Source organism: Bidens hawaiensis, unplaced genomic scaffold (genome assembly GCF_021521415.1).
Source record: "Bidens hawaiensis isolate Kalapana, Puna unplaced genomic scaffold, B.hawaiensis_p1.1 tig00030548_1, whole genome shotgun sequence".
NCBI classification, from domain to species: domain Eukaryota; kingdom Viridiplantae; phylum Streptophyta; class Magnoliopsida; order Asterales; family Asteraceae; genus Bidens; species Bidens hawaiensis.
This window is the reverse complement of record NW_027495103.1, coordinates 159,033-174,023: the sequence shown is the minus strand read 5'-3', so window position 1 is coordinate 174,023 and position 14,991 is coordinate 159,033. Positions and strand designations below refer to the sequence as shown.

General features: G+C 34.4%; 2 protein-coding genes and 1 pseudogene across 3 annotated transcripts; 1 reads left to right on the top strand and 2 right to left on the bottom strand.

Moving 5' to 3' along the window:
• Positions 1-2,128: 2,128 nt before the first annotated feature.
• Positions 2,129-4,687, bottom strand: LOC143580678 (heat shock cognate 70 kDa protein-like; annotated as a pseudogene). The gene is made up of 2 exons (XR_013143699.1): positions 4,465-4,687; positions 2,129-3,690 (listed from the first exon to the last, which is right to left on the bottom strand). The product of XR_013143699.1 is annotated as a heat shock cognate 70 kDa protein-like (transcript).
• A 2,239-nt stretch (positions 4,688-6,926) lies between these two features.
• LOC143580671 (solute carrier family 40 member 2-like) lies at positions 6,927-11,696 on the top strand. Its single transcript, XM_077063634.1, has 8 exons — positions 6,927-7,093; positions 7,946-8,096; positions 8,417-8,613; positions 9,327-9,818; positions 10,488-10,659; positions 10,856-10,993; positions 11,071-11,181; positions 11,433-11,696. The coding sequence occupies exons 1-8, from the start codon at positions 6,927-6,929 to the stop codon at positions 11,568-11,570; spliced, it is 1,566 nt and encodes a 521-aa protein (XP_076919749.1). The 3' UTR covers positions 11,571-11,696.
• A 319-nt stretch (positions 11,697-12,015) lies between these two features.
• LOC143580670 (heat shock 70 kDa protein 1-like) lies at positions 12,016-14,299 on the bottom strand. Its single transcript, XM_077063633.1, has 2 exons — positions 14,083-14,299; positions 12,016-13,653 (listed from the first exon to the last, which is right to left on the bottom strand). The coding sequence occupies exons 1-2, from the start codon at positions 14,297-14,299 to the stop codon at positions 12,023-12,025; spliced, it is 1,848 nt and encodes a 615-aa protein (XP_076919748.1). The 3' UTR covers positions 12,016-12,022.
• Positions 14,300-14,991: the final 692 nt, after the last annotated feature.

Sequence of the window (14,991 nt, the reverse complement as noted above, 5' to 3'; positions counted from 1 at the left end):
ATACATCTTCCAATGATGATTAATCATAAGTCTTTCAAAATCAATCATAATCAATAATAGTAATAATAGAGAGGGCTAAATATTGAAATACACAAACTAATTTTAAACTTTATATGTTAAAACTTATAAGTTTTAGGGACTAGATACAAACAATTGAAAGTTAAAGGGGTAAAATGTTAAAATATCTAAAGTTATTTAAACCTAAATAACCTACTAAATAACCTAAGAAGTTACAGCCGCCATTCTTCCTTAAGTTACAGCCGCCATTCTTCATTGTTTCCAGCAAATACTATAGCTCCAGCGCCAAAATATGCCGTCGGAATCCATATGGAAACGTTTCGAAACAACGTCTGAATTTTCGAAACGGTCAACAATCGTCCCCAACATCAAGGAAACGGTCAAGAAACGTTTCCCGGCGTCCCCGATGCCGTTTCCGTCCCCGGTGAGTTTCCGGGACGGGATACGGCACCATGGTCGCGTTTCCGTGCATCAGAGATACCAAGACTATATGATAGTTACATGTTAAACCCCATGTACGGGGTCATGTTAGACCTCATAAACGGCCCCCGGCTACCGTCTAGGGGACGTTCTCGATATGTGCATGATTTTTTAAAAACAAAAACGTTATATCTAGTGCATGTACAATGTTTTTTTAGCTATTATTAGTGAATTAGGCTGAAAATTAATGATAAAAAACACGAATAAGAGTCTAAAGATCTAAAGTTCATTAAACATTTAACAATTTAATATATTGTTATTGGTTTCAGCCTAGTAATGAAATCACCAATGGACAATCAATTTTTGCGAAAAAGAAAATTATCTAAGGGACATTTATTAGTATCCATCATGGTCACTTAAAATCTGGAGACGACCATGCCCATGTATATAGGTACTCACATGGGCGGATCTTTCTATAGGCCAAAGTGGGTCGCGGCCCCACCATGTTTTACTCTCGGAAGTGTGTTTTTCCGAAAAATAAAGAATATATATACATGTATTAAATCAGGCCAGCCAAGTTATTTGAGTCCGAACATCCATGTTATTTGAGTCCATTTCCTTTTTAATTTTTTCTTTCTAATTTTAACCGGAAGGGTACTGCCTTTAGAATTCCATTTTTTTTCTTGATGATAATCTGCATATTTGTTTTTTTCTTTCCAAATGTTCAAAATGTGGTATTTAAGATGTAAAATGAACTACACTTGTATATATAGTTTAGTGTTTGTTTAAATAGATGCATTTTTGTTAGTTTTAATAATAAATATACCAACTATACCTTGCCAATTCGGACTCCATGCACTGCGGTCTCCTTCGTTTGGCATTTCATAAGCTCCGAGTGTTGTGTCCCCAAATAGTCCCGCTTTGCAATAACCGGAGAAAATTTTTACATGGCATTATTATTAGGATGGCTTGTTGGTGGTTTTAGAAGATGAGAAATGAAGCTATCTTCATTAATAACTTCTTGCTAGTTTTGCCCTTTTAATTAAATTTGTTTGAAAAAAACAGAAATAAATTTCAAAGAAAGTTACAAACCAAATAAAAAGAAAGTGTTGCTTGATGTTTAAGTTAAACAAGCTTGAGCTTGGACTCGGCTCACCTTGTTTATGCTCTTGCAAGAATCTAGTAACAAAGATGAAAAGTTGTAATTATTTTTACTTTAAAAATAAAAGCTTCTACAGTTATTTATTATTAATTTTCTTATCACAGGCGATTCCACTTTAAGTATGCCATATATACCTAATGTTTGTGTTATAAACCTATAATGTCAAAGAGTACTTAGAAGTTAGAACTAGTAAACAGGTGAATGAGCTTGTTAAATTATGGACAAAACTAGAAAGATTTGTTGGGTTTAAATGATCAAAAATAAAAGTAAAACATCAACCTCATGAAGTGAACAAGTTTCGTAAATACTGATTAAAGTTCATCCATCTTCTACAACTTTTCGCATAAATTAGCCAAAACATTCATACCAAGCTAGCCTTAACCACCACATTTTTACTACCTTAAAGTTAGTTTTACTAAATACAATATTTTCACATATTTTAACCAAAACATTCAAACCAAGCTCCAAAAACCACCATAGTTTCAGAACAACCCGAGCGGATTATAAATAAACTCCAGATCTGCCTTCTTAGGCTGCTTGATTGTCCCGAAGCCAAACACTCGTTTTATCAGTGGCATTCTCAATTACCTTCAAAATCTCCGGGTGCAACCTCTTGTTGACATCGCACTCTTTCACCTTTTTTTTCACGTCGTAAATGTAATCGTCTAAATCATTGCATTCTTTCACTCTCTCCTTGTATTCTTGATCCTCACGTTTGTAGTTCTCGGCTTCTTTTATCATCTGTTCTATTTGGGCCTTGGAGAGCCTCCCCTTGTCGTTTGCAATCGTGAGTTTGTTTGAGATACCATTTGATATTATCTTCGAAGTCACTGTGAGGATACCGTCAGAATCTATCTCAAAGCATGCCTCAATAGGCATCTCTCTTTTAAAAGCGGGTGGTATTCCAGAAACTAAAAACTTCCCCAACATATGGTTCTTCGTAGATTTGGTTCTTTCACCTTGATTTCGGCTGCAGTTTGGTTATCTTTACATGTATAACAATTTTGGAATCTCTTTGTCGGTATTTTAGTGTTCCGTGGGATCACAACACTAAACAATTCTCCTTTTGTTTCTATACCAAGTGACAAAGGAGTGACATCAAGTAGCATCAAATCGCTAACGCTCTTATCAGTGCTGCCATTTAACTTTGCAGCCAAAACAGCAGCACCAAACGCTACAGCCTCGTCACGGTTCAGCCTTCTGCATAGCTCCTTCCCACCAAACAGTTGTTGTAACATATGTTGGACTTTCGGTATCCTAGTCGAGCCACCAACAAGAATAATCTCGTCTACCCATGATTTTTCCACCTTGGCATCTTTTAAACAATTGTCTAGAGTCTCCATACACTGATTAAACAAGCTCATGTTGAGTTGTTCGAATTTAGCACGAGTACACCTCATTGAAAAATCAATCCCGTCATGTAATCCATCCAAATCGATCGAAGTTTGAGTAGTGCTTGTGAGAATCCGTTTCGCCTTCTCACAAGCAAATCTCAACCTCCCCAGTGCTCTTTGGTTCGTTGACAAGTCCTTTTTATGTTTCCGTTTAAATTCCAAAATACAATAATCCACCATGCGGTTATCAAAGTCCTCACCTCCCAAATGCGTGTCTCCAGAAACCGCTTTCACCTCAAAAATGCCCCCCTTCTTCAATAGTCGATAGAGACACATCAAAAGTACCACCGCCCAAGTCAAAGACGAGCACGTTGATGTTACCGACATATGCAGACTTATTGTCCAGACCATAAGCAATTGCAGCTGCTGTCGGCTCGTTGATCATTCGCAAGATGTTTAAACCTGCAATAGTACCTGCATCCTTGGTCGCTTGTCGTTGTGCATCATTAAAGTAAGTTGGGATAGTTACCACAGCGTTTTTCACAACCCTTCCAAGATACGCCTCGGCAATGTCTTTCATCTTTCCAAGAACCATGGCAGATATTTCTTCTGCTAAAAACTCTTTCTCCTCACCTTTGTAAGAGACGACAACCTTTGGTGTGTCGAAAGGCCCTTCTATGACCCTAAAAGGCCACAGTTTCTTGTTCTCCTGCACTTTCGGATCACTATATTTTCGTCCAATCAACCTCTTGGCATCTGAAAATCCAATAAGGTAAAATTCAAATGGATTTCCCACATTTTTTTTATTATAATTTGATCCTAACAAGGGGTGTAAACAAGCCAAGCCACTCGCGACTCGCGAGCTACTCACAAGAAAGCTCAAATCAAGCCTAAATATACAATTGTTTAGTAAACGAGCCCAAGCCCAAGGCCAAGTCGGCTTGCGAGCCTAAATGAGCCTTTTATTTATATACTTTTTATTAATATTTAGTGTTATGCATATAATTATTAGAGAATATTATAGAATATATTATTAGAGTTTTAGTATTACAGTGTTATCATAATTAGGTGTCTGTATATGATTATATATGTTCCTTGTATTTATCTCTTTGTAACCCTATATATAGTTGATTAATTAGACATGGTTTTCATTATTCTACAATAATTATGATAAAATTAACCTAATAATATATATTATTATAGCTATATACAAGATTATAGTTAAATAAATATAAAAATATAATTATAAATACGTAAAATTAATTAACAAATAACTAATGAGCCGAGCTTGAAATATTAACCTTTTATTATTGTTTAACAAATAAAAAACGGTCGGGCTCAAGCGTGGGCTTGTCTCGAACACCCCAAAACTGAAAACTAAATAAAAGTAGGTAACTGTATTTAAGACATATATAACAATCGAGCCGACCTCAAACTTGAAAAAACTACTCACAAACTCAGCTCGAGCTTTTAAAATAGAGCTCGTCTACACCTCTAAGTTAATCAAAACCACTAAATAAAAAGACTGACCAAAGATGGTGTTAGCAGGGTTCATGGCCACTTGATTCTTGGCACCATCACCAATGAGACGTTCTTCATCAGTGAATGCAACAACAGACGGTGTGGTTCTGAAGCCTTGCTCATTCGGTATGATTTCGACTCGACCGTGGTTCGAAACAGCAACACAAGGTCAAGAGTACGTTGTTCCCAGATCAATGTCGATCGCCTTCTCTTCGTCAACTTTCCTCTTCATTATTATTATTGTTAATATTATTAAGTCTTTAACTTTGTTCAAGTTTAAACACTAATAATTTAATAGCAGCTGAGGATGAAGACGAGAGTGAGAGTTGTTGACTGACTGACGATTCATTATCTTTTCATATTCAGTAAATATATATAGTAATACATTTTTACATAATGAACCCTATGGTTCCTCCTATAAGACCATTTTTAACCCCATCCACCATCATCATCATCGTCATATTATATGAATGCGGTTTTATAATATAATGAATGATTTACGATGTTGTGAGTGAAAGACAGAGAAAATTTTTTGTGTGTTTTTGTGTTTTTTTGTATATTTGAAATGAAAAGTTTGTTTACAACCCTATAATTTTTTGTAATATTTTATGAATATGGTTGTGAATATAAGAGAGAGAAATGGTAATGATAAATGTATAAGAGAAAAAGTGCAATTTTTAGTTTTACGTTTATGAGAATACTCTAAAAGTCTTGATTTCCTTAATTATCCACCCTTAATTCTCCAACGATTCACATTTCATTCAATCATATCATATGTTTTTGGATATGTAATGAATATGAAAGTCCCACTGTCTATAATGTGAACGTTTCACTATCTATGTGTCTAATTGACAATTCACATTTCCCATAACGCATAGTTTGTTACAACACCTCACAATTAATTCTTGACACAGTTACGCAATTAGTTCCTCACTTTTACCGAAAGTAACAAGATTGATTGAGTACTAAGTTTTAAAATTCACATGTATGGTTATTTACTTTTAAATTTGTAATAATTTTAGATACTATTTGTAACTTCCGTTAAACATTAACAAAAAAATGAAGGGCAGTTTCGTTACTATGCAAAAAAAAAAAACATGGAGGGCAGTTTCTGTTAAATGTTAAGACTTGAGACAAGCTTTAAGCTCCGAAAAGGCATAGTTACCCAAGGATTTCGAATATTATTTTGTTCATTGTTACCTTATAGTGTTTTAGTTCACATAGATGTCCATGATGCTTTAGTTTGTGCTTTATGAATAGTTTGTGTATTTTCTTCAATCAAAGTGTTAGTTCATTATTTATATATTGTAATTCCTAGTTTGTATATAGTTTTGTTTATTATGATATTCACATTTTAGTTTGTATGTAGTGTTTTTTATATGTTATTCTGCTTTAGTTTAATGTAAAACACACTGAATATGATTCATGATGTATAGCACAGTGAACTTGTGTGCATAAATCAACAAAAATGTTGATATTTTCAATAATAATATAATGAATCTGCAAAAAAAAAAATACAAATTGGATATTGGAATTTTAAATTTATCTATCCTTAAAAATCGCAGTTATTAATAGTGGGATTTTTTTACCACATAAACTACATAGTGGGAGAGATATGCCCTTGAGAGACTTGAACCACTACACATAGTTTTAGAGAGCATTCACAATCCATCCATTAAATTCAATGAGTGGAGTTTTATAATATAAGGAGTGGTTTATGGTGTTATGAGTGAATGAGAGATAAAATATAGTGATTTATTGTATATTTGAGAAATTCTAGTAGTACCCTATATATTTTTTAATATATTTTGATAGTGGTTGTGAGTGAAAGAGAGAGAAAATGTAATGTTAAAGATATAAAAAAATTATTTAATTGATAAAGAGAGAGAAAATGTAATACGTTTTAGTGTAATTATGAATTTTGAGACAAGAAAAGGGATGAGAATGCTCTTATAGAACAAACAATGAAGCCAAACGACTTCAATGCTTCCTTGTGTTTAGCAACTGTGTTTGTTTCCACCTTCAACATAGCCTTATCAGCAACAAACTCATGATCCTTAAATTCAACAAGAGGTAACATTCGTATAAGATCCAAAAAATTTGTTTCTTCATACACACCTAAACACAAGAATACATTGTTATTTTAGTTATATTAGGGATACAATACTAATGAGATTTAAGTGGAAGAAATTGCCATGGTAATAAGATAAATAATACCTAGTTTAATTCACGAATCATCTTTTTAAACGGCAATACATGAATCATCATAATAGGTGAAAACAAATATATACCTAGCAAGTGACGTTACATTACTCAAGTGGTTACTAAAATATTGTCACGTTAATTGACGGCTATATCTGTAGGGATACAAAAGTCATTTACTATCCTCTTCACTACAAATAAATGTAATACCAACCTATATGTGAAGGGCTGAAGGCTGAGAGAGAAAGTGTTACATTAAATACATGGACATGAATAATGAGAGAGAAATGGAAGAGCTGTTTCCTTTAAAAGTACTAGAGGATGATAAACACCTCCTTCCCCATCATCAACAACAACATCATGATCAAGATCAAATCCCTACATCAGTTCTCATGAATCTATATTTAGGCCACTTCTTAGCCAGATGGGGTGCCAGGTAATCACACTCTCTCTTTATGTCTCTGTGTGTGTATGTGTCATACATGAACACACGTCGGTTTTATGGGTTAGTGTATTTGTTCGATTTGCGAACGCAGTTTCCTGCTTCAAATAAACAACACCGTGTAAAATGTGATAAGTGCAACTTATTTTTTGTAATCAAAGTATCATTTTATACCCGAACACAAAACTGCAATGTGTAAATGATATATTTCCTCCTGTCACATTATAAGTGTACACATTTCCTTTTTTTATTTGTCTCACTACAAGTGTCCACTTTCAAAATTAATTAGCCAATTTCCAAGTTTACCCTTAAACACGCACTTATAATGGAACGGAGAGAGTATTTAACAACAGGGGGTTGTATCGCACAATGTGGTCCACCTTTTTAAAAATGTCATTTTTATTTAATAGAAAATATATAACAACATTATATGCATTTTAAAGAAAGTAAAATATTTGATTTTATTGTGCATGTATTTTTTATTAAAACACGAAAAGATATATAAAAGTTGTTCATGCTTAAAAAACTTATGAAACTAGTGTTTAATATAAAAAGTTTAACACTAGGAAAAATTATAATTTTTTACTGATCTCGACCGTTATTAGTATCTAATTAATTAATTAATTATCAAATGGTCATTTTATTAATGATAATTACCATTAAATTGATTTAGCCAAATGGCGGGATTGATAGCACTAAAAATTTATTAATCTATATACATGCATGTAAATTTAAGTGTAACTATTAGTGTTTGTACTACTTGGGAGATTAATAATTGTAACACAAGAATATCTAGCTAGTTGAATAGATTGATTATATATAACATACTTTTAATGATTAAAATAGGACTTGGGAGTTTTCAGTTGGGTTGTATATGATAAACGTTTGGCCGGATTCATTGATCATGGCTGCAGCCTATGGGGTGGTTGAGTCGGCATCGACCACAATATTTGGTCCCCTTGTAGGCCAGTGGATTGATAACTCCACATATCCAAAGGTACAATTATTCGCTTGCGTGTTTGATTTTCATTCGTATTCTTTTGAATGACATTTCATTCATATATATACCATATGTCTAATATGGATATGCAACCAGACCAATGAATTTGAAATTTTAATAGAGCGTACATAACCGAATTTTTAAGTGACCCTATAATAATTAACCTTCTAAATAACTTCACAATAACAGTATTCATATAATGTAAGAATTGTGAAACTATATAATATAGTGGTTTTATAATAAGGTGCATATACTGTCATAGAATTCCTGAACACGTGACTACATGCCTACGCTATGATCTTATATTTGTTTTATAGGTTCTACGTGTTTGGCTGCTAACACAAAATATCTCGTTTATCATTGCTGGAGTCACGGTGGTTGGACTTCTAATCTCTCCAGATTTGCGAGTCACCAACGTCCCTATGTTTGCTTTGCTTGTTGTGCTGAACAATCTCTCCGGAGCAGTTGCTGTTCTTTCGACCCTTGCAGGAACCATCTTAATCGAAAGAGAATGGTAAATTTATACTTTACACACTTTGACTTTTTAGAAGACAAACTGTCCTGTTGTGACCGTTAATGAATGGTATAAAAGTACATAAACCAAGTTTGGTGTTTGGTGAAAGTTAAGCTGTTTTTCATGTTGAGTTCTAGAGCAAGATTCTACATAGCTAGTTTGACTTTTGAGGTCAAAACGGCCTGTATGAACATTAATAGATTGAGCTAGTTTTAACTTTTCAGGTCAAACGGTTCCATTTGAACCTTCTTGGATAAATTGTTTTTGATGACTACCCTAATCTAGATATATATGCAACTAGATTTTGTGTTAGACATCTAAGTGGAACCGTTTAGTGGAAATTGCTAAAATGAAGAAATATTGTCGGTAACGAAACTAGAGCTTCTAATGACGTTTTCCACATGATTCGGCTCATTGAGACCATTCGGACTACTGGCCTCCCGTAACTCCACTCATAGCCTAAGTTATCACCTATTTACGTTGGGGCGTTCCTGCCACGTTTTCCTATATCTAGCTAGTCCAAGTAGGACCATGCTAACTCTTAGATCAACTCCTTGTAAGTTAGATTTTGTTTTTAACCCCCAAAGGCAAAACATATAGTTTTTCTAGTCTTAAGGGTATACCCGGGATAGACTATTTGACTTTTGAGGTCAAAACGTCCCGTTCAAACAATGATTTAAAAACTAGTGTGACAAACCGAAAATTCTTTACAGGGTGGTGGTAATATCAGAAGGAAATTCTTCAAACTTGCTAACAAAGTTGAATTCGACAATCCGGAGAATCGATCTAATATGCACCTTATCCGCACCTGTCGTCACAGGATTCATCATCAGTTTCGTGTCAATGATTGCATCCGCTGTCAGTTTAATAACCTGGAACATACTCTCAGTTTTCTTGCAGTACTGGCTCTTAAACTCTGTATACAAAGGTATCCCAGCTCTATCTGAGAGCAACCGAAAACGTGGACTAAAATCAACCACGACAAGTCATCTAGAACAAGCGGCTTCTAGTTTTCAGGAACAATCTAACCCACATCATGACACATCTGATTATTCTGAAGACATTTCTTGCGGTAATTTCACGGTTAAAAAATTGATCAAAAGGGCGTCTGACAGTCAGTATATCCATGCTTGGCGAGTGTACCTTCAGCAAGATGTGGTTCTACCCGGACTATCTCTTGCTTTACTCTATTTTACAGTCCTCAGGTGCGGTTCTTGATCTTCCTTTTCCGGTTCTATTATGCTTGCTTTGAAAACAATTGAAACTTCAAAAAAAAAAACAAATTTAACTTAACTTGCAGTGCTACTTTTGTCTAGATCTTTTATTACTTAATTTGTCACCGATCATTTGAAAGCCTTGTATTTGACACTAGACAACGTTAAAAGGGAAAATGTGACATTTAAAACTTAATTATGATCAATATATTGTAGTAAATATATGTCAACTATCTCTTAGAAACCACTCTTTCTTTGAACTCACAATATATACAATGTTTGTGTGCATGTACTTAACATCAGTGTCCTTATAGTTTAGTGCCTTAACGTGAATTATATATCGTTTGACATGTAGATTATACAACAAAACTAAATTAAAAAATACACCGATAACAATTTACTCTTTTAGTTAAGTTTAACAATAAATATGAGTCTCTCAGGTGCCAACTTTTGATATGTTTTGTTTAAAGACTTGTCCATTTGATATATTCATATTGTAAAAACTCTATTCTAAGCATCAAAAGTTACACTTTGATAGCTCTTAATAAATTTGACTAAATTGACCGATTACGAATAAACATTATACTAAAAATCCCTTCATAACTGAAAATCAGCCACCTTTTCTCTCTTGTTCTATTTAGTTTGACACTTTTATCACAGTTTTGGGACTTTGATGACTGCGAGATTGGAGTGGGGCGGAATACTGGCATACATAATTGGAACAGGCAGAGGAATAAGCGCGATAATTGGTATTTCTGCCACATTTTTGTACCCATTTATGGAGACTCGAATCTCAACCCTTCGAACTGGACTTTGGTCAACCTGGTCACAGGTATATATTGGCTGTATGGTGAAAACCAGATTACAATTTTTCTTATTACCATGGTCAAAATATATATTAATTTTTCATGAAGTAAAATAAATAATGAGACATAATTGTTGTCTGGTAGACCTGATCATGATCACCTCAAACAGTTAGAACACGTACGTAGTCTAGTTTATAGAAGATTTATGTTGTTTATGTGTAGTGGACCTGTCTTTTGGTCTGTGTCGGCTCGATATGGGTTAAAAACAACACAACATCGGCTTACTTGTTGATGGCGGGAGTAGCAATGTCGCGTTTGGGGCTATGGATGTTTGATCTATCAGTCATTCAACAGATGCAGGTGATTATAAAGTCCAAAATCTGTTTTAAATGATTTTAGATTATTGTTTTCTGATGTCTGATTTGATTATGTAATAGAATCAAGTTCCTGAATCTGATAGAGCTGTTGTTGGAGGCGTACAAAATTCGATCCAGTCTTTCTGGGACTTGATGACATACATCATGGGGCTGATCATCTCCAACCCTCAGGTGATCTTTCTTTGTTTATATCGGGTAACAAGTTAACGTCTTTGGATCGAAACAATCCTTTTAAGGTGTGGGTCCAAACATGCCATGTTAGAGGAGGTTAATCAACCCACAAACAGTTATATCCGCTTGCACCATATATGTGTACCATATATCAACTATTATGTTTTGTAATGAGAGAACTATAAGATTTCTCTTGTTTGTTTGTTTTTTTGGATTTCATATATTTATATATATTTCATTTGTGTTCTTAGGATTTTTGGAAGTTGATCTTGATATCATTCGGGTTGGTGACAATAGCAGCGGTTATGTACAGTGTACATGTATATCGAGTTCGGAAACACCTTTTTCACTTTGAGAAGTTGGTCTCGAACCTTCATCAATCTGTATAAATCATCATTGATGTAGTTTTTTGTACCTTATAAGAAGTATGACAACTTAGAAGCTGGATATTGGATATATATTTTCACTTCCATTGTTGATTATTTGAATCAACTAAGTTTTGGCAATCATGTGATCCTAAGTCCATGTTTGTTGGTAATCAAGAAGCAATTGTGTAACCATGAATAAAGTGCTTATAGTGAGTAGAATTAAGAACACTAAATGAAAACACTAATATTGTGTTTATCACTGGTTGAACCAGGCAGACATGTCAGACCGCATTTAAGAACTGAATAAGTAGATAAAGTCATAATAAATTTATACAAATCAAAAACTTCAAAGAAATGTTAATAATCAAACATAAACAGGTTTAAAAACATTAATAATACGGTTTATCACTAGATAATTCAATAGTTTCAGAACCAAGAACATGCTTAAAATCCCAGTCGTCATAGCTTCAAAACTAAATTAGTGGCGTGCAAACAAACTCCAGAAATATCTTTTTGCGCTGAAGCTCGCCAATAGGTGCACCTTGATTGTCCTGGAGCCACTCACTCATTTTAATAATGGCATTCTCTATTTTCTTCAAGCTCTCTGTATGCACTCTCTTGTTGACTTTGTACTCTTGGATATTTCTTTTCATGTTGTAAATGCAATCCTCTAAATCATTGTATGCTTTCACTTTCTTCTTGTATTCCTCGTCTTCAAGTTTGTACTTCTCAGCTTCTTTTACCATCTTTTCTATCTCGTCTTTGGAAAGTCGTCCCTTATCATTTGCAATGGTGAGTTTGTTAGACATACCAGTCGATATTATCTTTGATGTCACGGTTAGGATACCGTCGGGATCTATCTCAAAGCAATCCTCAAATTTAATCTCTCCTTTGGGAGCAGGCGGTATTCCTGAAACTGTAAACTTCCCCAACAAATGGTTATTCGTTGATTTGGTTCTTTCGCCTTGATACACCTTGATGTCAGCTAAAGATTGGTTATCTTCAGCTGTATAAAAAATTCTAAATTTTTTCGTAGGTATTTGAGTGTTTCTTGGGATCACAACATCAAATACATCTCCTTTTATTTCTACACCGAGTGACAAAGGAGTGACATCAAGTAGCAACAAATCTCGAACACTCTTATCACTGTCGCCAATCAACTTGGCAGCCATTACGGCTGCACCAAAGGCTACAGCCTCTTCAGGATTCACGCTTTTGCATAGCTCCTTCCACCCTAAGAGTTCCCGCAACATATGTTGGACCTTGGGTATCCTAGTCGAGCCACCAACAAGAATAATCTCGTCCACCCATGATTTGTCCACCTTAGCATCTTTTAAACAACGGTCTAGGATTTCAATGCACTGACTGAACATGCTCATGTTCAGCTCTTCAAATTTAGCTCGAGTAAATCTCATTGAAAAATCAATACCATCATGCAAGCAATCCAGATCAATTGAAGTTTGAGTAGTGCTTGAAAGAATCCTTTTTGCTTTCTCGCATTCAAATCTCAACCTCCCCAATGCTCTTTGATTCCCTCTCAAGTCCTTGTTATGTTTCCTTTTAAATTCCGAAACACAATGATCCACCATGCGGTTATCAAAGTCCTCGCCTCCCAAATGTGTGTCCCCGGAAACAGCTTTCACCTCAAAAACTCCCCCTTCCTCGATCGTGCTTAGAGAGACATCAAAAGTGCCCCCACCCAAATCAAAGATGAGCACATTTATCTTGCCAATAAACTCAGACTTTTTGTCTAGGCCATAAGCAATTGCGGCTGCTGTAGGCTCATTGATCATGCGCATGACGTTTAAACCAGCAATAGTACCAGCATCCTTGGTTGCTTGACGTTGTGAATCATTAAAATAAGCCGGGACAGTTATCACAGCGTTTTTCACAACCTTTCCAAGGTAGGCCTCAGCGATTTCTTTCATCTTTCCAAGAACCATTGATGAAATTTCTTCAGCTAAAAATTCCTTTTGTTGACCTTTATAGGAGACAACGATCTTTGGAGTGTCGGCAGGCCCCTTTATGACCTTAAAAGGCCATAACTTTATATTTCCTTGCACTTTGGAATCACTGTATTTCCGTCCAATCAACCTCTTAGCATCTGAAATCAATTGTTGAATATATATTTAAACAATATCTGGTGGATGTCCACACTTTGGGTTGGTGACCGGTGATAGAGACAAAATCACTAATTAGTCCCCTAAAGGTCCTGGTGGGTTCGAGTCCTGGTAAGTAAAATTACTTTGTCGTTCAAAAAATCAAATATATCCAAAGTTTCCAACAAAGTAAAGAAAGATTTTACTTGTGTATTTGGGTAATCAATATATGTTAAAAGGATGCTTATTGACCATACATGGTGTTTATGATTCATGTATTCAACTACTTGTTTGCTTAGTGCATTTTCCAGAATAAACAGTAAGCAATTCTAAATAATTTTCCTTAGGACTCAATTTCTAATTGTGGTTGTTGACTTTTAATATGATTTGATGAAAAAAACTAAATGAAAAGTAAGAAAAGTTAGTAGACTAACCAAAAATGGTGTTAGCAGGGTTCATGGCCACTTGGTTCTTGGCACCATCGCCTATTAGACGTTCTTCATCAAGGAATGCAACAGTAGACGACGTGGTTCGGTAGCCTTGCTCATTGGGTATGATTTCGATTCGACCATGCTTCCAAACCGCAACACAAGAGTAGGTTGTTCCAAGGTCGATGCCGATCGCTGGTGCTTCGTTTACTTTCCCCTCCATTGATATATCCAGTAAAAAAACAAAGAGTTATATTGAAGCCTTATGCTCTTCCTTTTCTCTCAACTTCTTCATCTTTTGATTGAAAGATAACGTATTTTATACGTATGAACATCCAATAAGAAAGGAAAAGGTAATTTACAAAAGTCATCTCTTGTATAGATATAGTCATTAGTCAATATGTCATAGTTATTATTGGGGTAATTGAATAAAATACAAATGATTTTATTGTGACAAGTATGTAAAGAACTAGAAGAATTGTGTTAATACTAATGTAATTATTATTTTCCTATAACTTTTAAAATAGAGTGATTATTATTATATTATTTTATTTTCTATAAGATAAGTACATTTGTTCAAAACTATAATTACACTAATTATTTCTATGTATAATAGTTTATTTTTACACTATTATTAGGTGTTATATAATATTATTACAACTAATGTTTAGGTTCTTTAATTCTTTGGTTGTTTCCATTGAAATTCCTATGAAATAAATACATGACTACTTATAGTACTTATTAGGTGTTATATGATATTATTATAACTAGTGTTTAGGTTCTTTGGTTGTTTCCATTGAAATTCCTATGAAATAAATACATAACTACTTATAGTACATAATGTTAATTTAAATTACAAGGAAAGTTCCGTATTTGTGAACTAGGGACCACTCTGTTTTTAAATATAACTAGGAT

Coding starts and splice junctions, on each gene's coding strand:
- LOC143580671 (XM_077063634.1), top strand. CDS start 6,927: ATGAATAATGAGAGAGAAATGGAAGAGCTGTTTCCTTTAAAAGTACTA. Junction 7,094..7,945: donor TTAGCCAGATGGGGTGCCAG/GTAATCACACTC, acceptor TGATTAAAATAG/GACTTGGGAGTTTTCAGTTG. Junction 8,097..8,416: donor ATAACTCCACATATCCAAAG/GTACAATTATTC, acceptor TTTGTTTTATAG/GTTCTACGTGTTTGGCTGCT.
- LOC143580670 (XM_077063633.1), bottom strand. CDS start 14,299: ATGGAGGGGAAAGTAAACGAAGCACCAGCGATCGGCATCGACCTTGGA. Junction 13,654..14,082: donor CCCTGCTAACACCATTTTTG/GTTAGTCTACTA, acceptor AATTGATTTCAG/ATGCTAAGAGGTTGATTGGA.